Raw genomic sequence first — 27,131 nt, 5'->3', positions numbered from 1 at the left:
TATCAGCCAGTGAAATCACTTGGCTATAAAACATGGAGGTAGACTAGATATCCTATTGTGTAGTTTTAGCCTGTGGACACGTGAATTAAACTGTCTACAAAGATAAATACCGACTTAGTCTAAGCCTAGAAATGAGCCTCATTGTAAAACACAAATGTCCTAACTTCCATCAAACTGGTTCACTTGGTGATAAGGTAAGACCCTGATGATGGAAGTATATTTCACAAGCTTCCTAAGATCCCCAAATCTTAATTAACTCTCCTAATTCAACCGATTAGCTGTCCTTACTTTCACCTTTCTATTAGGTAGTGTAAGCTAATTCCATTAATCCAAACAGCTGCTGTTTATTTGCTTTTACGCAACCAACGAAATGTCAGCAGGTGGAACTGAGAGGCTTAACCTGAGATAAGATAGGATGAAGTAAGATAAGATAGGATTCCTCAAATTGGTTAGGATTTGCTTCTATAATACCAAATTGGGGAAAATTGTTTCGTAGACTCTTCTTTACAGAATCAAGACTTAAGATAGGATGTTTCTGTAATATGACCCCAGCCAAACTAACTCTGAACAGAAAATGCTACTAACCAGTGGGACCTAGGTAAATAGAGGAAGAAATGGCAATAAGAGAAGAGAGGAAATTAAGGGGGAAAAGTCCTCATTTTCCAAGAATTTAAAGCAAATTCGTCCTATTTCAAATCAATGTAGACGCCTCCCTGGAAACTGACTATGGGCTTGATCTTAGCCGTATTTCAGATTTCATCTTTGTCCAGGCAACCCCCACATGACATAGATTTTAAAAGGCCCTATACTTGCTGACCTCTGATCACTTTGAGTTTGTATGGAGCTGTGCTGAGAATAAAAGTGATGTGACAAAACTGTGATAAAACTTTTTCCCAACTTCAAAGTGAGCAAGGGACATGTGAATTAACTACAATTATTATTTTGTTAATAACTGAGAGGATTTACGCAGGCCTATTTTTTTTATATGCATATGCATGTATATAAAAGACTTGAGAAAGGAATTGATGTAAAAAAAAATAAAAAAAATAAATCCAATTGTTGTCTATTTCGTGATATTGCCTTTATCCAAATAAAAACAAAAGAGAAAAAAGGAGAAAAAGAAAGTGTTTCAAGGGTAAAATAAACAAAGTTCACATTGATTAAGCTGTCACACATCAACTGGAACATGGTGAACTTTGGGCCTCTGGGAGCCAAGTTTCAGGTTACATGCTGCTATTACTAGATGTAACCAGTGGTGTGTGTAAACATATGTGATAAACAAAATAATGTGATAATAAATGAGGGTTATTCAAACAATATGACATATTGGCAAAAGGCCTGTTGAATAACGGTTCCAGGAGACCCGCACTGCCCCTTTAAACTGCTCTCCTCCCCGTCAACCTCTGTCCTGTTCCCATTTCGCTGCTTTGTTTTCATAGTCGCTCTTTTGATCATGGCTGCTCACTCCACCGAAGAGCCGTTCCCCTTTCACGGGCTGCTCCCCAAGAAAGAAACCGGCGCCGCTTCTTATCTAACCAGGTTCCCCGAGTACGATGGCCGAGGGGTGCTTATCGCTATCCTCGACACCGGCGTGGATCCCGGGGCCCCCGGCATGCAGGTAAATGACCGGCTGCCTTACGTTAGCTTCGAGCTAGCTGTTAGCAAAGCTAAAGGCCCGACTCCACTTCATTTGTACAGTCACCTAACGGCTACAGCTAGCTGGCTAGCGTCGATACACACAAGTGTGACAATTGGCTTAATAATTTTTATGACAACCAATTCAACAAAACGTAGTTGTAATGAAGCATTTTCTCCTGCTGTCAAATTGTGTTCTGGTGATTGACTAACGTACAACTAACTGACTTACCGTTAGCTTGGTTAGCCTGTGAGCTAATATCAGAATTTATTTCCTTCAGATTTCCTCCTTACAAGTGTAAGTTTGTCTTTTCGGATTTGACCAAAGTTTTATTGTTGTCACCATATTAACATTAGTTAAACCAACATGAGCATACGTAGCGAAGTTAGTTGTCGGTTAATGAGCTATTAGTTGATGTTAACTGCCAAGTCACACTAGACTCTAGTTAGCTACACAGTACTGACTAAAGTAATTGATACGAATCTGCTCATTTACATGCAGCTCTGTCCATGTTAGAAAGGACAGTTGGCACATTACACTAAACTAAAAGGAAGTATAATTGTAATTTTTCAACCAGATGTAACCCTGCTCCAGTTGTGCTTAAAGGGCAGAGACTAAACCTGACTCCTTCATTGAGTGTAATTAAATACGTGAAAGGGCAGCACTGCTTTTACAAGGCACTTGAAGTTACTCTTTATGATGGCTTCACATTTGCTCAGATTTGAATTCAGTTACAAAATGTTTCATGTTTACAGTCCTCTGTATGTCACTGCAAGTTATTGAAAATGTACTTTGCATCCTTTTTGGCCTGATTTTCCTAATTCATCACTGATTGCTCCTTTAGGTCACAACTGAGGGAAAGCCAAAGATCATTGACATCATTGATACAACAGGCAGCGGTGACGTGAATATGACAACATTGGCGGAACCTAAAGATGGGACAATCACTGGCCTCTCTGGTAGAACACTCAAGGTCTGTAGACACCTTTGTGATATTAAGACTGACATAATATGTGTGCTATTACAGGTTATGTCCTACATTTCACATCATTCTGTGGGGATGTGTAATGATTTCTTTCATAATTTCTCTATGGCCAATTTTTGAAATCTACACAACTATTCTTGACCAGACCATTAGACATGTACTTTATGTATTTTTCTTCATATTTGTCTCACATAGTGTCTTTTTATGTCCCCCAGATCCCTCCTGCCTGGGTCAATCCATCAGGGAAGTATCGCATTGGAGTTAAAAATGGCTATGAATTTTTCCCTAAGGCGCTCAAAGAAAGAATACAGGTAGGAAGACTTGACATTATTAATGTGCTGCGTGTGTAATGGGTTAGTTGTGCACAGAGCTGAAATGTTGTGCACTATTCACCTCAAAGTTCTGCAGAGAAAATGAATAAATATGTGTTTGCATTCCTCTGTAAGTTTTTAAGGTAATTCTGCATTTGCGGTACTTTTGTCTACTAGAAAGAGCGAAAGGAGAAGATGTGGGACCCACCGCACAGAGCAGCACTTGCCGAAGTCTCTCGCAAGACAGAAGAGTTTGACCTCTCTCACCCGACACCATCACAGGTCAGACCTACAAAACCGCACACCCTTCAGTGTTGACGTGTAGTTACTAGTCTCAGTAATTTTGCGTTTCCTAATCTGATTTCTCTTTACTGTCCCTCTCACATGTATCATTCAACCTACATCTCCTCAGATGGAGAAGTTGCAGAAAGAAGAGCTGCAGAGTCAGTCAGAGTTGCTGGCATCCCTAGAAAAGAAATACAGTGATCCCGGTCCTGTATATGACTGCTTGCTTTGGCACGACGGCATCACATGGAAGTAAGCCATACCTACTTTCCTTTTCAAATCTACTCCCGTTAAACAATAGTATATTTACCTCTTACATGGTCTGTTACTGTTTTCCTCTTTAGGGCTGTAGTCGACACGTCAGAGTGTGGAGAGCTGTCCCAGTGCACTGTGCTGAGCTCTTACAGAGAGTCTCAAGAGTATGCCACGTTAGGAAATGCTGAGATGCTTAATTACTCTGTTAATATTTATGATGAGGGCAGCACTCTCTGCATCGTCACTAGTGGAGGTGGGTATCTAAAAGCACGAAAGCCTTCATATGATTAAGTCATTTGACACAGAAGATGTTCAGCATAACAGTGAGTTATGGCAGGAGAGTGTATAGAAGTCTTAACTTTTCTTGTGTGCATTTAAAGGGGCACATGGGACACATGTGGCAAGCATTGCAGCAGGTTACTTCCCAGAAGAACCTGAGCGCAACGGTGTGGCCCCCGGTGCCCAAATCCTGGCTCTGAAGATTGGAGACACCCGTCTCAGCACCATGGAAACAGGCACAGGACTCATCCGCGCGGTATAGTTTCATTGCTCTTTAGTACAGATTAGCATTTTGCCTCCATTGTTGTCACCCTTTAATTTTTCTTCTCTTTTTCTACTCAAAGATGATTGAAGTCATCAACTACAAGTGTGACCTGGTTAATTATAGCTACGGGGAAGCCACTCACTGGCCCAATTCAGGGTAAGTATTGGAACAGGGGGTGTGATTTGTGTGGGGTTTTTTTGTATTGCAAACACTTCTGATTTTTTCAATTTGTATTTTTCAGGAGGATTTGTGAGGTGATCACAGAGGCTGTGCAGAAGCACAATGTGATGTTTGTTTCAAGTGCAGGAAACAATGGCCCCTGCCTCTCTACAGTTGGCTGCCCGGGGGGAACCACGAGTAGTGTTATAGGTACACACACTGATGAGCTATATTTGTTTTTAGAAAGAAGTGCTTATCATTCAACTCAACACTTTGGAAGTTTATGTAACCAGAGTTGTGGAAAAATTGTTGATTGTCCTTACATGTCCCCTTAACCTTCCTCCCTTCTCTCTTTAGGAGTTGGAGCGTATGTGACTCCAGACATGATGGTGGCAGAGTATTCCCTGAGGGAGAAGCTGCCTCCCAATCAGTACACCTGGTCTTCCAGGGGCCCCAGTACAGACGGGGCCTTGGGGGTCAGCATCAGTGCCCCTGGCGGAGCCATTGCATCCGTACCCAACTGGACTCTTCGTGGGACCCAGCTGATGAACGGCACATCTATGTCATCCCCTAATGCATGTGGAGGCATCGCACTCATCCTCTCAGGTGACTGCAGGTTCATGGACTGATAGTAGGCATGGGAATATGCTGCAAGTAAGGAAGAAGGCAAATCTGATGCTAGTGTGTTTTTGTGTGATAAAGGACTTAAGCAGAACGGGATCCCTCCCTCTGTGCCTGCGGTGAGGAGAGCGCTGGAAAACACAGCTCTTAAGGTTGATGACATCGAGGTGTTCGCACAGGGCCATGGAATAATCCAGGTGATTTACTACAGCTGCTATAGGAGATGCAAAATAAACTATTTTAAGCCTTCATGGAATGGTGGGAAAATACATTGGTTGAAATGGCCCGATTGAATATTGTATATACTTCCTCAACCATTGCCTCTTCTCTGCCTCTTTAATTTTATTCACAATATATATATTCTTTTATTAATATACATTTCTTTCTTCCTCTCAGGTGGACAAGGCATTAGACTACCTCACTCAACATGCCTCATTACCTACAAGCAACCTCGGCTTCTCAGTAAGTGTGGGAACACAGAAAGGCATCTACCTCAGGGACCCTGCCCAAATTCTTGCACCCTCAGATCATGGAGTAGGAATTGAACCCATCTTCCCAGAGAACACAGGTACTGTTCATACTAAGTAGCCCCTCCCATTTCAATTTATGTCAGTGTTTTTGTTTTATAATAAAATTGATCTTCTGCTAACGTCCATCACAGGAAACTCTGAGCGAATCTCCTTGCAGCTACACTTGGCGCTGACATGTGCGGCCCCATGGGTGCAGTGCCCCTCACATCTCGAGCTCATGAACCAGTGTCGTCACGTCAATGTCCGCATCGATCCTGTGGGACTGAGAGAGGGAGTGCACTACACGGAGGTAGAGACTTGAAAAAGAAGAGAGAGGAAAAGGTTGACATCGCTCCGGAGTGTATCAATGTTAATCTGGTGTTTTTTTTTATTAGGTGTGTGGTTATGATACAGCAGCACCGACCTGTGGCCCTCTATTCAGAGTTCCTATCACAGTTATTATCCCCGCCAAGTAAGTTCTCAGATTAAATTGGCTTTTTGTCCCCAGCGAGTAGTTTGTTTGGGTCTGACTTCTCTCTATCTCTCTTTCATCTGACAGAGTGACGGATAACCGTAATCAGGAGCTATGTTTCACAGACGTCCACTTCAGACCGGGCCAGATCAGACGCCACTTCATCACTGTTCCTCAGGGAGCCTCCTGGGCAGGTCAGCGTTTCTATGTGTGTGTCTGTGTGTGGATATGATGAGGGGTTTGTGGAAATGATATCGAAAAAACATTCTTAGCGTTCGATAGTTTGGTTATCAAAAATGCAAAAAATATGATAATGGTCACAGCTGGCTCGCGCATCGCCAAAGTGGTTGCCATAATGATATGCATAGCGTCACCCCGCCCATTAATGGGATTGGCTCCTTAGGTTTGTGATGTCTCAAACCTGCCAATCTGAAAACGTGTTGTTGTCCGTGGTACACTGCAGTTTAAAAGCAGACAGGCCCAGCCAGCCAGCCAGTCCCTGATGTGTCTTGTAGCACATGAAAAAGACCACATGATTTTCACTGGAGGGGGTCTTTAACTAACCAATTGTTCTGGACCATTATTTCTTTACTTAGTACACTAAATTGCATGTGAAGAAAGAGTGGATTTTTGACCCTTTACTCTTGGGGACTGAGAGTGCTGCTGTCAAATTGACTTATTGTAAGAAATAGCAAAAATGTTGAGTAAAGCATTGGTAAAAATGGAAAATCCCTCCAGCAATCAGTCAGTGGAGGGAAGATCGATGTGCAAAAAACAAAATGTTTTCTTCATCCAACACATTCTGTTGTCACCTCCATAGTCCACATCATCTCTCCTTATTGCTCTCTTGTTTTTCCACCTCCTTCTCCCCGTCACCCTCCCACAGAGATCACACTGACCTCGCATTCGGGAGATGTGTCATCAAAGTTTGTTCTCCACGCGGTGCATCTGGTCAAACAAAAAGCGTACAGAGCTAACGAGTTCTACAAGTTCTCTTCACTGTTGGAAAGAGGTTCATTAACTGAGGCCTTCCCAGTGCTGGTATGCCCACTTCTGTGCCTATCATTACATGAATCAGAACATAGCAATAATCATTTCTAAAATAATAATGTCTGTGTTTTCTGTCTCTTCTCCAGTCAGGCAGGGTGGTAGAGTTGTGCATTGCCCGCTGGTGGGCGAGCCTGGGTGACGTCACAGTGGACTACAGCATCTCATTCCACGGACTCAACACTTCCCCTTCACCGCTGCACATAGTAAGAAGAGTACACACACGGATGATCAACACTGACAGACAGCATCATTTCTCTGTTAGTGACTCTCTTTTGTCTTTGCCCAGCACGCCTCAGAGGGAGTGACGAGTTTTGATGTGTCATCGCCTCTGAGGTATGAAGAGGTGTCTCCCACTATCACCCTCAAGTCTTGGGTGCAGCCACTCAGGTACACACACAAACACACACACGCACACTCCAACCGTACTTTTGTTCCACATCAGTGTTCTTCATTGACTCATCTCTGTTGATATTTTAGGCCTGTAAGTTCAAAGATAAAAGCCCTGGGATTGAGGGACATTCTGCCTAACAACAGACAACTGTACGAGATTGTCCTCACCTACAGCTTCCACCAGGTACTGCCAACACCATCAGCACTTCAGCAATTAAAATTGTCACCGTTTTTCCATGTTGTATGCGTCTATAATCTTCTTTTGATATGTCCCCAGCCTAAGAGTGGAGAGGTGACCCCCAGCTGCCCCATGCTGTGTGAGCTGCTGTACGAGTCCGAGTTCGACAGTCAGCTCTGGATGCTGTTTGATCAGAACAAGAGGCTACTGGGCTCAGGGGACGCCTACCCACACCAGGTACACACGAAGAGTTTGCTCCTCACATATTTCAGACTTTCCAGATGTTCTATTATTACTGTAGTTGGTGAATTTTTCAGGAGTGTCATGCCCTCTTCCCTCTTTTTGTGCTACTTCTCTAGTATTCTCTGAAGCTGGAAAAGGGGGACTACACTGTGCGTCTGCAGGTCCGCCACGAGCAGTCCAGTGAGCTGGAGCGCCTTAAGGACTTACCATTTGTGGTTTCCCACCGTCTGTCCACCACGCTCAGTCTAGATGTGTACGAGACACACCGTTCTGCCCTCATGGCCAAGAAGAAGGCAAACTCTGTCACACTGTGCCCGGGTGCCACACAGCCCTTCTACGTCACATCCCTGCCTGATGACAAGTGAGTATATTTGGCGAGGGACTTTTCTCTAGTATTGTGCAACCATATTTCAGGACTTTTAGGGACGCAACTGAAAACCGTTTTGTCCTCAACCCAAATGCATTCAGTTTACTGCCATAGAGGAGTCAAGAAAACAGGAAGATATTCACTTTAAGTGAAATCACAAAATAATCCTTAAAGTTGGAATCTGAAAGATCTCCGTTTTGTTCTCTTTGGCGGCACCTATGGCGATAAACGGTAATTGCGGGAGCACACTTCCCAGATATCCAGACAGTGTCGCACGTGTGACGTCCAAGGTTGGCTCCGGTTGTAACTCTTGCTTTTCCTCGCTGACGGTCGCTTTGTTTTTAGACTGTTTGCCTTCATCTGAGCGTCAAATTTTGTCTCTTTTTCTTTGGATTTTCACTTATTTTTGAAGTTGTATCTGTAGTCATCGTCTGTTCTTTGTTTGTTCAGCCATAGTAGATTATGGTTTACTCGCAACACTTGCAGAGACCGGAAAGGCAGCCGCTTTGCTCCGCCTACCCTCTCTGGCAGACCAACCACTGTGTGATGGAAAACGTGTCACTAACTGGGCGGTTATGATTTTGTCCGCGAACGTCGCTCCAGACATCCAGTCCATAATTCTGCAAATGCAAAGGCTTTCATCAGTGGGCCATAGGATTAATCACCATTGTGTTACCTCATTCGGCGATAGATAGTGACTTAACAGACATTTATTTAAATGAAAATCTTGAAGATTATTATTTTAAAAATTAAACAATAAAATAGCTGGCGATTAATTTAATAGTTGACAGTTAATCAATAAATGTATGTTTTTTTTTGCAGCTCTCAGTTCATTATCCTGTTTATTATTGTGAACAAATTTTCTTTAATTTTGTCTTTTCTCTCTCTGTTGCCGTCTTTCTCCTCCCCCCCCCCTTTGTCAGGATCCCAAAGGGAACGAGTCCAGGGTGTTATCTTTCAGGCTCTCTGGTTGTCCCCAAGAGCGAGTATGGCAAGAAAGCAGTGAGTGGCCTTATTTGTTGTTACCCTCTATCCTCCTGTAATCAAACCTGGTGCTCAGGATCTAAAGTCGAATCAGAGACTTCAGCAAATTGTTTTGTGCTAAACATAATAAACTATACTGCAAATATTTCAGTACAAATGTGATGAAGTACTTGTGGTCCTGAAGATCAGGGGTGAAGATCAGTGCTCTGAAGCTTGTAGCTTCTCTGTATTCTCTTCTGTGTCATTTATCTCATCACCTTCAGAGCTGAACGGAGTCTGGTTGGTTGCTTCAGAAATACTTTTTGGATTCTGCATGGCATTTTCTTTTTTTCACTCTCTTGATTCCTGTCATGTAACAAGCACAGCCAGCTACTTACTACTTTTTATGGAGCCCATTGGAGGTACAGGTGCAAAAAAAGAAATCTTAACATTGCTGTAAAACGGAATAAAACATTTGCATTCTCTTATTACCATACCATACAATGGTAATGTTTTATTTCTGGGTTTATTCACTCTATCTTCATGGGCTGCAGTTGCTTCTCTGTGCACCTCATCACACATGGCTGAATACTTTTCTTTAAAGCGCTTTCATGTGTCCTTTGAATGAAATTGGCTGACTCGGCCTCTTCAAATGCAAAGATCTTTCTCATATTGTTTCTCATTGAACTACAGAAGACCTGTGTATTGTTTGAACCTCATATGGTGCCTAACCCTTGTGGCCGAGCAGATGTAGGAAAAACAAATCATAATTGTCAGATGTGAGAACGAGAGAGAAATCTAAACTTGTCAACAACAATGATTACAATACTGTTTACAACTGTGCCTTTCATTAATGTGTGACAGATAGGTGGATGAGACTCTGAGTCTCTTGAGTGAGGATGAAAGAGAAAATGAAGAAAGAGAAGAATCCTTTTTGGTGTGCTTGTGTTGTCTCCTTCCTTACTGTGTGTTATTCTGACCACCAGGGGCAGGCCTCTGCAAAACGACAAGGAAAGTTTAAAAAGGTACTGGATGAGATAGAAACACTGTACAACAGAGCGTCCACTGCTCTCCTACCATCAGGAAAATGGCTTATTCCTTACCTAAGGATTGGATTTGTTCTACCTTCGTAAATAATGTCGAAGCATGTCAATATTGCTGTTTTTAAAAATGTAACACTCTAGTTATAATATGGCTTTATTTAGATGTAGAGCAGTCAGTTTTCTGGTGGTCAGTGAAATTACTAACATCTATAAATGCCAATGAACACTTAAACTTTTATAACTGGGTATTAAAAAGCATTTTTGGATTCTTGGGACACTGGTAGGAAGGGGGTGAGAATATAAGTTGCTGATACAGAGTAGTAAAAAAAAGCTCATGGATTTGCTTCTGTGTTTGAGTTATTGGTTTTTGACTGAAGTCTCTTTCTGTGTGTTCATACAGGATATTGTTCCGGTCGTCTACCATTTGATTCCTGCTCCCAACAAAACAAAGAACGGAGGGAAGGAGAAGGACAAGGAGGGAGACAAGGAGAAAGACGTGAAGGACGAGTTTGCAGAAGCTTTGAGAGACTTGAAGATCCAGTGGATGACAAAGTGAGCACAGTTGCTCAACTTGTTCTGCTTATTCTACGTCTCCCTTTTTCTTTTAATGCTCACTCAACAATCTCTCTTGCATCTCTTTGCTGTTCAGGTTGGACTCCAGCTCCATCTATGAAGAACTGCGGGAAAACTATTCTGAATACCTTCCGCTGCACGTGCAAAGACTGCACCAGCTGGACTCTGAAAAGGTTAGCTCTGACACGATCCATCTCCTAGAGCTTTGAATAATTTTAGAAGAAACCATCTCACACTTTTCTTCTGTTTGGGTTCAGGAGCGTGTAAAACGCCTCAAGGAGGTGGCATCAGCAGCAGACATCGTCATCTCCCAAATCGACCAGACGGCCTTGGCTGTTTACCTCACCATGAAGACAGACCCTCGTCCTGATGCTGCTTCTATCAAGACGTATGTCTCACTAAAGAACATTATTATTAGTAGAACATGATTAGAGTCCTTCATCAAGGTGTACTTACTTGATATTAAAGAGAGTGCATTATCACAGAATAACTGGTGAGGCCTTAATCTTACCTGTTTTAACGTCTTTGTTTCAGTGACATGGAGAAGCAGAAGTCGTCTCTGCTGGACGCTCTGTGCAGGAAAGGCTGCAGTCTGGCCGACCAGCTCCTGTTGCCGCCTGCGCCGCAGGATGGCGCTGCTTCCGTCGCCGCTGTCCTCGCCACGGGACAAACAACAACAACAACAACAACAACAGCAGAGGAGGTGGTGGTGGAACAGGTGGCCAGCAGTTCTGACGACTCTCTGCAAAACGTGGCTAAAGCCCTCATGGATACATTTTGGGAGGTGCAAAAGTGGGCAGAGCTGACTGACTCCAAGGTGAGCAAGATGTTTCAGAAATGAATGAAATGCCTCCTTTTTGAGGACAGTAAGATTCGTCAACTATTCAAGGTATTCTGATGTGAATATATCTGCTACGGGAGACTAAATGATGAGGCTGGTGATTTTGTTTTATATTTTTATTTAAGTCACAAGTCCCTTAAAGACCAAAACCAACAATGTTTCCGCAGTCTTGTTGTACTTTGACACAAATATTTAAAAATATATATATTTTTAGCCTATTTGAGCCTTGAACTTTAACTCATGGGGACATATATTTCAGCCATGCAATCAATTTTCTATTATTTTAATGTGTTTTGGAATCACGTTGGTACATTTGTTTCATTTTAAAAATTGTATACAAATTTTGATTTCATTATCTTTCGGAGCCTCTCCTTTCTCCTGAAACTAACAAGCCACATCTGCGATCCCATGTAGGGGAGTGTCACTCCAAAGCCGTAGAAAACATGGCTGCTCGAGGATCCGTTATTCAGCCTTATATAGATGAGCCAGAATTGCTAGGAGGTATCAGAATGGTAAGTTGAGGGGCACCAGTTCAGCTCAGGAGTTAAATCGGCAACCATATACAGAGGCTCTCTGTATATCCCGCCCTCGGCTCTCTGCCACGTGTCATCCCCACTCTCTCTTCCACCATTTTTGCCACTATCCACCGTCCTCTCTCTAAAAAATAGAGGCATAAAAAGCTAAAAATATAATCCTAAAAAAAAAAAAAGAATGCTAAGTTGCAATGGTAAGCAGCCTGAGGTGAAAGATGGAACGTAGAAACCTGCAGCCGGACGTAGAAACCTGCAGCTGTTCTGAACGTCCCATTTCAGAGGCGACCTTTTTAAAAATGTAATTCTGGAAAAACTTTTCACTGTGAACAATTAACACACAAAAAATTGCAAAATATGAGAATAGTATGAGTAAATACATGCAATGGTTGTTTGTTTTTCCTCTCTGTACTGTATGTTGAGTTTAACCTAGCTACACAAGAGCTAACATATGGTTTGTTTGTCTTCTGTCTCTGCTCAGGTGTTGATGTTTTCATACAAACATGCTCTTGTGAACAAGATGTACGGCAGAGCCTTAAAATACGCCTCAAAGATGGTGGAGGAGAAACCGAGCAAAGAGAACATGAGGAACTGCATCCAGGTATGAGAGCAGAGATCGTTTATCTGTTCGACATATTTGCTGAATGTCGCCTTTGTTTTCCTTGGAATAACTTCCTCTTTGTTTGTTTCCTTTTCCAGCTTATGCGTCACCTCAGATGGACACACTGCGCCACCTTCAGTGAGAACTGGCTGCCAGTCATGTACCCTGCAGACTACACACCATTCTAGGCACAGACACACAAACACACACACACACACACACACACACACACACACACACACACACTCACACACTCACACATTCATGCATGTAACACATAGTTTCTGCAATATCATGTCCCTCAGGGTCACATGGTCTATGCATCTGGTTTTTCACCTTTAGATGCACCAAAATGAAGGATAATGCTGATTGTGGATGGTTGGATGTACTCGAAGCCTTACAGGTCGAGGGGTCATGTTCGTCCCGTCTTTAAACGTCTCGTTAATCAAAACATTTGTGCTCAAAGCTCCTGCCAAGGCTTTACAATGTCTGTGTTTTCTTAGCTGGGTGTTCTCCTTTATTTTGGTGTCATCGATACATTTTGAAAGCTTCTACATGCAGCCATCCTCAGCTGTCTGGACTTCATATCATAGAAATGACCTCATTGTCTCGTGTAAATACTATAAAAGGGCCAGTTTGGACTTCAATGATGCATCCCAAAAAGAAAAAGAACTGTTACTCTTACACTCACTGTAAAAACAATCACAACAGAGAAACTCTTAATGATTCTCAACACGGGAGGACTTGCTGCTGCACGATGTTTGGACATACGAGGGCACGCAGATCCTGCCTGATCCCTGACTTAGCAGGGAGCCTTGGATAGACTTTTTCTATGTTCTTTGATTGTTCCACCCAGGCAGAGTTTAAAAGCTTATGGTTTAGTCTCGTCTCGTCTATGTAGGCTCTGACTCATGTACACAAATCCGTGTTGAGGTGCCTTTCTACATGTACCTTACCTTTTCCGGTGGGATGAAAAACAGTACAAAGGTTTTAAGCACTGAAAGCTGCAGAATCAGTAGAATCAGTCAGCACTCAGCCTCACTCCTGCAGTCGTTTCTCCCATCGGCTTTTGGCGTCAAATGTGGTTTTACAGCTCGTATCGGCAGTGTGACGTGTCCGCGTCCTGCATGCAGTTACTTTTCAGGTATGTAGAAGCAACAAACACACTTTCTTGGCTTCTACTTACCTGCAGAGGTGTCGGCCACCCACTTCATACTGCGGATACCTGAGCAGCAACATTTGAAGACCATCCAACAGACCTCACTAAACACACCAGATGCAGTCGTGGGCAGTGTTACGATGTTCAGTCCAGATTTCACTGTAAAATGTTCACACAGTGTTAGATGTTTCTCTGCAGCATTTAAAATGATGCAGTTGTACACAGTGTCATAAAATAATGTACATACACACGTAACATAAAAGATATTAAGATGCAATAGGTATATAATACAAATATTATTCTAAGTGATGTATTTTGCATATATGCATGTCTTCTAGCGTGTAAGGATAAATACTGTTTTATCTGGAAGCAGATTTTAGTTTGTTTCAATTTGAAAGATTTTTAATCACAAACAAGATTCTGACGATATCCACTGTTGTTTTCACGAGTGTGTGTTTTATGAATGACTTTATGTGTACTTGTGAGCATATTTTGTGTACATGGACATTTTCTCCCTGCAGAGCTGAGATGATGGCCATTTAGAGGGTTCAAGCATGAGTTTGTTTTCTTATTTACTTCAAAGGACTGTGCCAGGTTTTTCTACGCTCATCTGATTTACTCTCCGTGGCATATACTTCACGTCACTGCTAACCATTTCTGCATAATATCTTATTTTATGCAACCCATTGGTTTACATTTATGTCTTCTAATAAAATGTATGAATCCACAGTGAACACTGAGTCTGCATTAAAGGCAGTGACAAGCACACTTCATCTTTTTGCTATGAGAAATGGGAGGTAATAGTTTGTGCTGTTTTGTCTGTGCATTTGTCACATGGTAGAATTGGTACAGACATACTTCTTAGCACCAATCGACATTACCGTGGTTGATACATCTGATCAAACCACAGCAACTCAGTCCAAACAAAGTTAACTGAAATGTTCATCAAAACATTTTGGTGCCTGTTTTTTTTCAGGGTAATTGTTTAATCAAAGTCGCTGTTTAATTGCTTTGAGGTTGATCTGCTGAATCAATTGAATACTTGACCCTGAAAAATAATGCAACTAACAAAATGAAAGAATGCAGACTTGATGTTCATTGTGATGAAATACGATTTAAAATTGTTTGCACATTTTGCCAATTGTGCGTTGGACGATCACAATCTTTATGGACAGTTTTTAACCAAAAGGATAAATATCACAATCCGAGACACAGCTCTTTAATTCCTTTACTCCTACTTGTCAAAATATGCCCTCTGCATTACCCACAAATTGATTCAGCCACGGACAGTCCAGCATGTCATGCCATCGAGCCACTAGCCCAAAGCAGAGATGTGTTACGGGGGTCTGGTGCACTCTCAACCCACAACCCTCCAGCTTTGTAGTCTTTAGCCCAAACTGAGTCAGACTCGAGTGACAGCACTTCAGGCAACCTTTCAGATTTCAACTTTTGAGAATTAACTGTTTATCATGTTGAAATTAATGGGAAACAATGGCTGCACAGAATGGCAAGAAAAAACAATCAGTTTAAGCATTTAAAAGTGGTTAGCAGAGACTTCAGGTATATTTTTAGTTGATGAGCTAAGCTGACAAATACACTGGCACGTCCCTAAAAATGTCTCGCCTGAATCATGTAACTTGTCAGGACACCATGCTGTTTGTTTTCAATGTGCCGCTGCGAGAGAGGGCGTTGTTAAAAATACAAACTACATTTGAATTCTTTCATTTTCTTGATTCTCTACCTTTTATCACTTGTAAAATCTGTAACACAAAAGTGTGATTTCCTGTCACAGTACGTGGTATTTGTAACACCAAAGAACAGTTTTCCCATTTTCAATTTTAATTTGATAAATTTAGTATAAAGTCTGAAACCAAAAGTTGTAAAATATACAATTTAAACGTATCACTGTTTTCAGAGTTATAATCTCGAAGATTTCAGTTTCGTTCTCTTTGGCGGCACTCATGGCGATAAACAGTAATTGCGGGACACACTTCCCAGGTATCCTGACAGTGTCGCATGTGTGACGTCCACGGCTGGCTCCCTTTGTTACGGTCGTAACTCTTGATTTTCCTCGCTGGCGGTCGCTTAGAATGTTTGCCTTCATCTGAGCGTCGAATGTGTTACTTTTTCTTTGGATTTTCACTTATTTTTGAGGTTGTATCTGTAGTCATTGATCATTTCTTTGTTTGTTCAGCCATAGTAGTTTACTGTTTACTCGCAACACCTGCAGAGACCGGAAAAGCAGCCGCTTAGCTCCGCCTACCCTCTCTGGCAGACCAACCACTGCTGGCTGATGGAAAACGCGTCACTAACTGGGCGCTGCCACAGACGCACCAGACACCCAGTCCATAATACTGCAAATGCAAAGGCTTTCATCAGTGGGCCCTAGGCTCAATCAACATTGTGTTACCTCATTCAGCGATAGACTTGACAGACATTTATTTAAATGAAAATCTTCGAGGTTATCACTTTAAGTCATCGAACAGGTGAAATATGCATGCTACAGAATGTAAAAGCAGCTGTCTTCAATCTGTGGCCGTTCTTCCTTTGAAGTAAACAATCATTTTTGGGATACCTTTACACACACAGTGAATCAGAGGTCTCACTCTTGTTCACACAGGAGTGAGAGCTCCTTGTGTTTCTGTTTTTAGACCTGAATAGCTCAGGCCTCTCTGAGTCTGCAGTAGTTTACCGGAGTCAGCTGGGTTTGGTGTCTGTTTACTTTTTGCAGCTATTGTTCTTCTCCTGCTGCTTCGTCCTTGTTCCTCCTCTCCTCTGTGTTTGTTTTTTTGTTAAAGATAGATGTTATGTTCAGGGTTCAGCTGTCTTCAGTACGTGTTGCCAATGACAGTCTCTGACAATGGCCTTAACTTTCACCACAGGACTGTACCGTCCGTTTCTGGCACCTCTGTCGCTCTCACTCTGCTGGTGTCAGGAAACTCTTCAGAAATGGTTCTTCTGGATGTTGAGTGTTTCTATTTATAGTCGTAAAATCTAGTAAATGCCAATATTTGACAGAATGTTATAGGATAAGGTTGTATGCTCTTAGTATTATTTTATAACCATTCTTCCTCTGACGTCAGCAAGACCTGAGCTAATGTCACACTTTTTTTGTGGTTACATTTAATTAAGTCACAAAAACTGAAAACAACACTGAATAAAGACAATTTGGAAGAATTAAAGTGTGCCCTGGTCGTCACTTGTACATACAGCAATATAGAGCCAATGTTATTCTCAGCAGAAGGGTCAGCTGGACGTGCAAGAGCTGATGTTTATCTGTACTTGTTTCTGCTGCCAGCTTCCTCTACATTCACATGATGATACCTCCCTCTCAACCAGATTGCAGAATTCATCCACCTTGCACAGCATGACCCGGAAAAAGTGCTGCGTTAGACGTCCCTCCTTATTTAAAGGAGATAACAAGAAGAAAAACTAGTTTATTTGCACATGATTTTCCCGTGAGTTTACTTGTCAGACCTTTAGCTTGATTGGGTCAGGTTTGAATTTCTCCTTTGGCTTTCTCACCATAAATTTCACAGTACACTTTCTGTTATATTAATGGTGTTGCCATTAGAGGATTATATCATATGCAAAGGAGATGTTGCATACCCTTTTGTGTTAACTGACCCGCAACCTTTTTTTCTCACGTCTTGATTAGGGCTAGTATAGGCATACTTATTATACAGCTTAATTAATACTTGGATGTGATTTCACATGCACTTTCACCACAAACTCCATGATCATTTTTGTTCATTTTTATTACAGAAGGTTTCAAAGTCCATCCGCAACTCCCCAGTATATAAAAGTGCTTTTCCTCACCTCCCACTCCCTTTAAGAAGAAGACATGCTCTATTAATCCCCAAGGGGAAACTCAATGTTTTCACTCATTATTACGAACATGCTACAGAAACATAGACCTGAAATACACGCATGCACAAACACAACCCAATGGACATGCATTAATGGAGAGATGTCAGAGTGAGGGGGCTGCACATGGACATGCGGCCCGAGAAGTTGGGGGATTTGTTGCTTTGGCCAAGGCCACCTCAACATTGCCCAGGAAAGGCACTGGTACTTCTCCAGCCCCCAGTTCCATTCTTGGTCTGTACCGGGACTTGAACCAGCCACCCTTTGGTTCCCAAGCCAAGTCACTACAGAATGAGCTACTATCTACCCATTAATTATTATCTCCCCCTAAATTTAATTAAAAAACGCATTTAATTAAGATAAAAATGTGGTGCAGATTTGGCTTTGTATATTTATTTGGTTAAACTTAATGTTTTTTGTTAGCTGGCTAGTTTCTGTGTTTGGCTGGTGGCAAATATAAATCATATTTTGGAGGGAAATATAAAGATATTTTTCTTCAGGAATGCTCTCCAAACATGTCAATACACATTTTGAATGGCCTTAACAATGTGAAACAAATACAATGGAGATCATTGTAATGTGTTTATGTTGTAATTATCTGTGGGTACTTTAGGTCTGCTTTTATAGTTGCACATTGTAATGCAAGAGAAGTCACGGTGTCCAGTTTTTGTTGAAGCAGTAACAAAGTGTTTGACCACAAGATGGCAGTAAATGCTAAAATGATTAAGGAAGGTGGACAGGAACATGTGGAACATGTGGAAATGACTGTATGGTATCATTTACTGTTATTCTACTAAAAACCTGCAGATGCTCTTTTAAATAACGTCAAATCATGTAATTAAATGTGTTTATTAAGCAGTTAAGAACCATTTCTCCAAACCTGTACTATTTTAGTCCATTACTTTTTCATCTATATTTACTGCGCCACACCACAATCCATTAACGCACACTCTGCTCTGGCTTTGACAGTCATTGAACAGTGCAATTAAAATATTTTCCTGGGAGTCGGGATAAATTACAAAGTAATCAGTCATATTTTGACAGTGTGGAGCGTTGGTGTGAAACTCCAGATTAAACAGTTGACGTGGATGTCAACCACATCCATAATGACAGCAATGAATGGCTGTCAAAGAAATTTGCTCTCTGAATGCATGATATCTCACTTCCTGTAACTCCCTTTTTTAATGTTTGGACACGGTTAGAGAAGAAAACCTATCTCAAGAACAACATGTGGTCAGATAAATCTCAGCTTTCAAAACTGCCTCCCCCAGAGAGCTGGAGTTATGGCTTTGACCTTTTCATCCTGACACCCCTCTCAAAAACAGAGAGAAACTCAAGTCAGCAATATTTGGACATGATGAAGCCCTGAAACACTTTACAGGCCTGTCATCATAAGACACTGCTAAGAGCAGTAGTGCTTCTCAAATGCTGAGTGTTTGTAGGATAATCATTGAATTTAGCTTTCACTCGTAAATGTTTCTCTCAGACAAAAATAACTATAACTATAAATATAATTTTTATAAAGGAGGAATGAAAGAAAACCATGACAAACACTAAACATGGTGATGTAAACCTGCTGAAGACAGAATACATATAAAATCTCATTTGGGGCCCTTAGAACACTAAATTTGGTCCTGCTCATAAAAATCATCCATTTTTCTTTCTTTCTTTTACTACCGTAATTTTATACTCCTTGTTTGTTGTTCGAACAATGATGTACGCAGTCTGAGTAAGAATTGTATTTCCAATGCTAACTTCAATGTGATGGTGGTGCGTTTAAGACATAAAGGAATTGAAAGTTCTAGGTATTTAGGCTAGCCCCTATGGAGTTAAGTATACCTGTTGCATCAGGCCTTAAACTTATTTTGGGTGTCTTTTTGTATACATAATTATGCTGTTGTTTTCTTTCTTTCAATAATATTCCCTCATAATTTATTGTGACATTACTCCCCCTGCTGGCAGTTCACTGTAACTGCAGGTCAGCCTACCCACGGACTCTGTTCGACGCAGCAACACAAACGCCATCTTTAGCTGACAGGCAACTACAGAAGCTGAGTTGTGTATCGAAACTAGGTCAGGCGCTCGGAATACGAAAACACCTTTGAAAAACCTGCTTCATAAGCTTCTTGTCGGTGTTTGTTAACTTCCCGACACCTCGTGCTGTCCTATGGTCCAATGTGTTTGATTGGTCGGCCAGCTCGAACGCAGTTTTCTTGTGTTGGTCCCGGTTGACGTTGATTGATCGCCTTTCCTGATAAACAGTCTGCAGACAGAGGTGAAAGCCAGGTAAGAGGAGGACGAGGTCGATAACAACCAATAACTTAGCCTGTGTTTTTACTAAACTATTTTTTAGTTGTAACTTTCCATTAACTGCCACTAACTACAACTTGTTTGCTAGTTAGCTAGTTTGCAAGATGTGACTCAAGGTTCGGCTAAGCTAACTCTCGACCTAGCTTAACTCTTGGCTTAGCTAGGTCTGCTTGATGGGGTTGTGTAGTAAATTAACCCTCCGTGATGTAGTTAAACATCACAAGCATTTACGTGGAAAATGTGTTTGTATTTTTTAGTTTAGCTTTTATCTTGGGAATTTTACACCAGACTCATCAGACGGTGAGTCAAAGGTAGGCGTGTCCTCTTTAAACAATGTTTTCATTCTGAGGCAGAGTCAGTGGACTTACTGTATCACATCCTGTGTACACACACAACCCCTCTAAGGGGAAAGTGACACATCATTAGTGAATGTATTGATTACAGTCCTTCAGATAATCTTGATTTTTAAATTATAATAAAGTTCGGTTTTGATTGAAACTGTCAGAAATAGTTATTTTACAAAGTCTTTCACATTGAAGTGGTGTAGAAATGGACTGCATATTGACATACACAAGAGGGGCATATTATTAGAAACACCTCTCAACATAAAATGCTCTCCAGAACAACACCATGACCCATTACAACCTCAATTATAAACAAGAATTAGGATTGTAGCCTTTCTGTAATATAACAATCTATTATTACTTCAATGTCATAATATATGGAAAAGTTTGCAAACATTTTGAGGGTCTTAGATTCAGTATTGTCTTGTATTGCCTTGGATTAGCAAGATTATTTTAGATATTGGTATTGGCTTAAAATGAAGAAAGATATTCGTGGATGCCTATCCCTGTTTCAGCATTCATTGTGGGGGCAATCTGCCCTGTTAGTTTACTGGTGCAGTGAATTTTGATAAACTGTGTCATATGAAAAATGTATATCATAATAATGTCTTAATATGCATGTACTGTTTAGCCTGACAGGTAACTCCAGCTGATGTATAGAGTAGGTTTTCTTGCAGCAACCTTTCAATGCTTCAATGGTTAATTGTTTGACATTAGGAAAAGCAAAGATTGTCAAAAACATCCTTTTTATTGTCATGAAGATAGTTATTCAATGCAGCAAACATATCTTCATATTTTTAACATTGTTTTTTTTAACTTTCCATGGGCTAAGGGATTAAGTAATTAGTTGATAATGAAAATAGTTACAGCTCAAACCACACGTAGTATATCACAAATATATATTTAATATGTGTCAACATGCATCAACCTACCAGACATGGACTCTAAGCTAAGTACTTACAGGATAAATGGGATAATATTTAGTTTGCTAATCATGTCAGGTCTGATTACAAAGAGTCTCTACATAAATAATACTGCTAATGAAGAGTTCCATTTCCCATTAAGTTAACTCAGCCCAACCATCTGGATTTTGTTTACCCAGGATGAAACGTGCGCTGCAAGGCAACAAGCAAGAGGACGGAGGTGGCACCAGCGGAGGGTCTCAGGAGACTCTTAAACGGTCCCGCAAGCAGAGGAAGGAGAAAGATTTTGAAGGGGAGGGAGCCAACTGGGAGTGTCTGCCACAGGAGATCCTGCTGCACATCTTCCAGTACCTCCCTCTGCTGGATCGGGCTTTCGCTTCTCAGGTAACCTTACCCTCTTTCTTAATGGTCAGATGGTTGTTTGTAAGAACGTGTAAGACTTATAGGTCTACATGAAACAGCGTGGAGTAAAATAAGTTAAAAAAAAAGTATGGCTCTCATCCAAAGTCAACTGGACTCCAGGCCATCAACAAGGGAGGGATAAACAGCCAAGCATACAAACATACCTGGTGTTTTTCTGTTCCAACAAGTCCTTTGTGTTGGGGTTAAGGCTGCTTGCCTCAGGGTAAATTAGTGGTTATTGTTCTTTCCCGTGACTCACATTTTGCAGCTTGTCTAAGGATTTCCCAAGCTTTCTTTTTTTGGCAACATACTCTCTTGTGGAAAAGCATGCTTAATGGAAAACATAATTATAGATTCGGTGTAGAAATTGTGCATTATTTAGTGTGTCATCAAGTTTTGAGTTAGGGTTGTTGCAGTAGAAGCTGGGTTCAAAATGTAGACTTTTTAAAACATTTTTGTACAAGTTAAGTGCGACTAAATTATCTATTGTTTGGTCAATCTTCAATAACCAAAGAATGCTCCCTAAACTTAATGTTATCAGTTATTTCTGAGAGAAACAGATCACTTGAATCTGATCAGATCAAATCATTTCCCTGCCATCACTACAGGTATGCCGGGGCTGGAACCAGGCCTTTCACATGCCTGAGCTGTGGAGGTGCTTTGAGTTCGAGTTGAACCAGCCAGCCAGCTCCTACCTGAAGGCCACACACCCAGACCTCATCAAACAGATAATCAAAAGGCACTCCAACCACCTGCAGTATGTCAGCTTCAAGGTATGCACCGAGTATGTGGCTAGAGAGGTTAAGGAGAGTGTATAGTGAAGTGAATTCTTATGTCTCTGGGTTTTCATTTTCTCTCGTCCGTGCTGCTCAGGTGGACAGCAGCAGAGAGTCTGCAGAGGCAGCATGCGACATCCTCTCTCAGCTCGTCAATTGTTCTTTGAAAACGTTGGGTCTCATCTCAACAGCCAGGCCCAGCTTCATGGAGCTGCCCAAGGTGAGCATCTGCAAGATTGTTTGTTCTGTTTTTATCTGCAGGCAAAGCTTACACACTGTATTGATTTTACAGTCACCTGGTGCCATAACATTTCGATTACTGTTATAATTGTAGCATCAGAACTTTTTCTTTATTATCATGGTTACAGTTCTCACACATGAGCTTCTCTGAACTATAACACACTGTATGAATAGAACGACTCACCAGCTTGAAGCTCATGTAGACGATGCAGCCGTTCGGATAAATGTCAAGTGACATGTTTAAGGTCTACAATGTGTAAGCCAAAAGGATTGCACTCACACAATTTTCTTGGATGGTAAATCTTGGAAAAGAAATCATAAACAAAGTGGCTGCATACAGAGTTTTGATCACAAGTTGTGCTGTGGAGGAATGATTTAATGAGGGGGATTTGTTTGTAGAATTAACATACATTCAGACAAGGGAATTATGATAGACGTTTCTGCCACTGATGCAAATGAACGGTAGGATAAGATGGCAAACTAGGTGTCTGTCAAATGCCTGATGTCTTGGTAAGTAAAACAAGCACTTACGGCTAAGAAAATGGAACACTAAATGCTTCCCCCTTTGCTTTTTTCAACAGTCTCACTTCATCTCAGCGCTGACGGTTGTTTTCGTCAACTCCAAATCCCTCTCCTCCCTGAAGATCGACGACACCCCCGTGGACGACCCGTCCCTCAAAGTCCTGGTGGCGAACAACAGTGACACACTCAAGCTGCTGAAGATGAGCAGCTGCCCTCATGTTTCACCTGCAGGTACGGACGAGCAGAAGGAATGATCAATTAGAAATGTTGATGATTGTCAAGAATTTGATTGATTAAGAATAATTGTAGCAGGTGTTTCAAATCTTTTTGTTCTGGTCCCTTCTGTTATGTTTTCAACAGCAGTCTGTTGAAGTCACAAAAGTTAAATATTTACTCTCGCGATTCAGTTTTCACAGCACGTAAGCAGGGAAATACCAGAGGACGTCTGTCTGTCTGTGTGTGTGTGTGTGTGTGTGTGTGTGTGTGTGTGTGTGTGTTTCTCTGCAGATTGTGTGTGTGTTGACCCTGCAAGTGACAGGTAGACTACGGGAGGAGGACGGCTGCAGAAATCTCACAGCGCCACACCCGTTTTACTGGCACCTGGCGCTAATGCTTTCTTCTTCTGTTGTTATTTGATGGATGTTAGCAAACAGCTTTCAGATGCACAACAGCCACCGTCTGGCGGTTGTGCCGCATTACAACCAGGCGCTGTGAAAATTTAATTTTTAAGATGAGATAAATTTATAAATTAATGACCAAATAATCGAAGGACCCATCCCTAATATAAATGTTAATTTGAAGGGACATTAATATTGAAATATAGCTTTTTTAGGGTTTTGATTAAGGAGCCATGATGCACTGATTTTACAAATCTTAAATGTTACAGTGAAAACAAGTCAACTGTGGGTCTAAAAGTGGAAAGGGAACAGTTTCAGTCAACATTGCCTCTTGTTTTTCTTTGCTTAACCTTGAGCCGGCTGTGAAGATCTATAGCCTCCTTCAATTGACTTTTCTCTCTATCCCAGGCATCCTGTGTGTGGCTGATCAGTGTCACGGCCTGAGAGAACTGGCTCTCAACTACCATTTGCTGAGTGACGAGCTTCTCATCGCCCTCTCCTCGGAGAAGCACGTTCACCTCGAGCACCTTCGCATCGACGTGATTAGTGAGAATCCCGGCCAACAGTTCCACAGCATCAAGAAGAGCAGCTGGGACGCCATGGTGCGACACTCTCCTAAATTTAATCTCGTCATGTACTTCTTCCTCTATGAGGATGAGTTCGGCCCTTTCTTCCGCGATGAGATCCCCGTCACACATCTGTACTTTGGCCGCTCTGTCAGCAAAGACGTGCTGGGCCGCGTCGGGCTCACATGCCCGCGTCTGGTGGAGCTGGTTGTGTGCGCCAATGGGCTGCGGCCGCTGGATGAGGAGCTGATTCGCATCGCCCAGCGCTGCACCCAGCTGTCAGCCATGGGGTTGGGTGAGTGTGAGGTGTCCTGCAGCGCATTCGTGGAGTTTGTGAAGATGTGCGGAGACAGACTGACACAGCTATCCATCATGGAGGAGGTACTGGTTCCAGATCACCGCTACGGGCTGGATGACATCCACTGGGAGGTGTCAAAGCATCTGGGTCGCGTCTGGTTCCCAGACATGATGCCTACCTGGTAGAGATCGGGGAAAAGTTGTGTCATTAATTTTATAAGTGTTTGAGTGTGCGGTGTTTGTGTGTGTGTGTGTGTGTGTGTGTGTGTGTGTGTGTCATTTGGAGAAATAAGTTCATTGAAACCATCCCTCATCTCTCTCAGAGAAAGGCTCTTTCCCAGGCACCGTATGTATGTTAATGTGCTGTCCTCCCTGAATTCATTCAAGAAATTACATCTTTTAGTTGAGGAGCTAAAGCATCTAACATTGATTCCAATCCCTTCATGCTGTTTTATCTAAATACTTTTTATATTTATATGATATTTATATCCTAATGTATTTGTGTCCTTGTCATAACATTTAGCACTTAACACGCCGGGTAGGTGTAGTTCTTTGGGATAATTGAGGGTCCACACTTTCCCTTGGGAATGAACAGGAATGTGTAGAGGTATTGGGAGATTATGGGGGTTATTTGATTCACACAGCAGTGTACCAGGCAGATACATAAACATTTTGTTATATCATGAGCAAACAAGTACAAATCCTTCAAGTAGATATCAGAAATTTAACAGTAAAAGAGTTTAAATACAGATTACATGGAGACTTTATTAGCCAGTTGATTAGCTGATATTCAGTTATTTACAACCTGCGTACTGACACATAAGAGTGTCTGCATAAGAAGAAGAAACATTAACATTTTGTCATAGACTAGTTGATTACAAGTCTACAGTGAGGTTTCATGTTGAATGCGGTGTCTTTGTTTGATGTCTCTGAATGCGTTTCCTCGTCACGTCTTTTTCTCCTCCTTTTGTCCTCTGATTTTATCTGGGCAGAGCTAAAGGCAGCTCCATCCTCCAGCTGTTTGTGGAGGTGGTGCGTTGGCGATAATCATTTAAGTCTGTTTATACTGTATATACAAGGAAGAGTGTGGTTTGAACATATTTTTGTGTTTAACGTACAGTAGCTAAACTGTACGTCTGCATTGCCTAACCCATGTTTCTAATAGCAATTGTTAATATCTGAATTTCAATCAACCAATTTCTATTTATAGAGCACCACATAACAATTGTTTCCTCGTGACACTTTACATAAAGAGCAGGTCTAGAGCCAGCTCTTTATGTTTTTGACTGAAGCACTTTGACTTTGATGAAGGACCTAAGTTTAGAAAGATGAGCTGCAGAGTCATCAAAGGATGAAACTGATTTTGCAGCCAAATATTGTCGACTGTTGGCAGTAATCAGAAATGTTATTAGCCACCTTTAAATTAGCTTGTGGTCTTTATATTAATTACTTTTTGACACATAGAAAAACAGCTTCTGGGACTATCTAAAGCTGCTTTCATTCATCACTATGGTAACGGTCTTATCAGTCAGTAGTTTACCCAAGAAATGTATGTTCTGGTTCAGCATTTATATTTAGAATTAGGTGAACCTAAAGTTGCAAACAAAAGGTCCGCCCTATGAGGACTGATTGACAGGTCGTTCATTTGTGAACAAAAGAAATATTAATTTTAATTGATGCTATTGAACACAGCGACGAACCGGCCTGTATTTTCACGTAAAACTACATATTTTATAATGGAGAGGGTTGAATGGAGCTCAAATCCACATGGCAACATAATTAGAGCCTGACAAATTTAAATTCTTGTACAGGGCTGCAAATTTATGAATGTAACTGTACTTCTTGCAATAGGTTTCTCAAGGGTAATACAGACACAATTGACTGGCCTAAAACAAGGACAATTCTACCACTTAAATTGATGTTGTTCTTTTAGTCCAAGATCATATTTATCTGTTTGTGTTTGTATGTATTTAAAACAATATGGAAAGACCTAAAGTTAAGGAGGTAGTCGTGGAGCCCTGATGATAGGACAGTGTTCGGCAGCTGAATGTTGATGCAACTGAATGTGTAAGAATGAAGCGTTTATGTCTCACTATTGTTTAAAGAGTAATATTTGGACGATGGTGGACTTATCAACACCCCCTTCGACTGTGCAATTATAGAGATTTGTTAATCATTATGTAAGTTTATCATTGTTAATGTTTTATAGGCTTGTTAGTCTTTTTTGTAGATTTCTTTTGCAAATGTTGATTTAAAAAAAACACAATATTTCTTCACTTGTCTCCTTCTAACCGAGGCTCATCATGTCTTAATTTCTATGTTGGACTTTATCCTTTACTGGCTTACAGAACATTTTGTTGTGTATTTATATAACCTAGCCATCTGCTGGTTGTTAACTACATTTGTATTCAGTGCTTTTAGATTGGTATTGCAATATTCAAGTAAATGGCTGAGTAAGGCCTGCAGTTTTTCTATAGAGAGTAAAGTGACAACGTGTTGTTATTTCAGCTGAGTAAGGCTGCTCTGTACTGAGAAGATTTATTGGAAGGTAG

General features: G+C 41.4%; 2 protein-coding genes across 3 annotated transcripts; both read left to right on the top strand.

Annotated features, from left to right (window-relative positions):
• Window positions 1-1,451: 1,451 nt before the first annotated feature.
• tpp2 (tripeptidyl peptidase 2) lies at window positions 1,452-16,886 on the top strand. Of its 2 annotated transcripts, XM_069658001.1 has the most exons (29): window positions 1,452-1,618; window positions 2,481-2,609; window positions 2,837-2,932; window positions 3,110-3,214; window positions 3,345-3,469; window positions 3,562-3,725; window positions 3,853-4,007; window positions 4,096-4,172; window positions 4,258-4,385; window positions 4,533-4,781; window positions 4,878-4,993; window positions 5,193-5,364; window positions 5,458-5,615; window positions 5,701-5,777; window positions 5,865-5,971; window positions 6,664-6,818; window positions 6,914-7,030; window positions 7,114-7,214; window positions 7,305-7,401; window positions 7,495-7,632; window positions 7,755-7,999; window positions 8,929-9,007; window positions 9,955-9,993; window positions 10,412-10,563; window positions 10,661-10,757; window positions 10,842-10,972; window positions 11,119-11,401; window positions 12,437-12,556; window positions 12,655-16,886. In XM_069658001.1, exons 1-29 carry the CDS (start codon window positions 1,454-1,456, stop codon window positions 12,742-12,744), a joined length of 3,867 nt encoding a protein of 1,288 aa, XP_069514102.1. In that variant the 5' UTR covers window positions 1,452-1,453; the 3' UTR covers window positions 12,745-16,886. The 2 variants fall into 2 exon arrangements, with proteins under 2 accessions (XP_069514102.1, XP_069514103.1); XM_069658002.1 differs by lacking the exon at window positions 9,955-9,993.
• Window positions 16,887-19,587: 2,701 nt separating this feature from the next.
• On the top strand, window positions 19,588-26,192 carry LOC138593228 (F-box/LRR-repeat protein 3-like). Its single transcript, XM_069664142.1, has 6 exons — window positions 19,588-19,868; window positions 21,339-21,543; window positions 22,170-22,334; window positions 22,435-22,557; window positions 23,159-23,330; window positions 24,125-26,192. Exons 2-6 carry the CDS (start codon window positions 21,340-21,342, stop codon window positions 24,763-24,765), a joined length of 1,305 nt encoding a protein of 434 aa, XP_069520243.1. The 5' UTR covers window positions 19,588-19,868; window position 21,339; the 3' UTR covers window positions 24,766-26,192.
• The last annotated feature ends 939 nt before the right edge of the window (window positions 26,193-27,131 follow it).

Source organism: Semicossyphus pulcher, unplaced genomic scaffold (genome assembly GCF_022749685.1).
Source record: "Semicossyphus pulcher isolate SPU_LCO1_2020_fin unplaced genomic scaffold, fSemPul1.0.p SCAF_1, whole genome shotgun sequence".
NCBI classification, from domain to species: domain Eukaryota; kingdom Metazoa; phylum Chordata; class Actinopteri; order Labriformes; family Labridae; genus Semicossyphus; species Semicossyphus pulcher.
Note: the sequence above shows the minus strand (reverse complement) of the source record. Positions and strands in the feature narration are given on the sequence as shown.

What these genes read in the sequence shown, in the direction of transcription:
- tpp2 (XM_069658001.1), top strand. Translation starts at nt 1,454, where the DNA reads ATGGCTGCTCACTCCACCGAAGAGCCGTTCCCCTTTCACGGGCTGCTC. An exon ending in CGCTCAAAGAAAGAATACAG is followed by an intron (nt 2,933 to 3,109) that starts GTAGGAAGACTT and finishes TTTGTCTACTAG; the next exon opens with AAAGAGCGAAAGGAGAAGAT. An exon ending in CCCCTTCACCGCTGCACATA is followed by an intron (nt 7,031 to 7,113) that starts GTAAGAAGAGTA and finishes GTCTTTGCCCAG; the next exon opens with CACGCCTCAGAGGGAGTGAC.
- LOC138593228 (XM_069664142.1), top strand. Translation starts at nt 21,340, where the DNA reads ATGAAACGTGCGCTGCAAGGCAACAAGCAAGAGGACGGAGGTGGCACC. An exon ending in TGCAGTATGTCAGCTTCAAG is followed by an intron (nt 22,335 to 22,434) that starts GTATGCACCGAG and finishes CGTGCTGCTCAG; the next exon opens with GTGGACAGCAGCAGAGAGTC. An exon ending in GCTTCATGGAGCTGCCCAAG is followed by an intron (nt 22,558 to 23,158) that starts GTGAGCATCTGC and finishes TTTTTTCAACAG; the next exon opens with TCTCACTTCATCTCAGCGCT.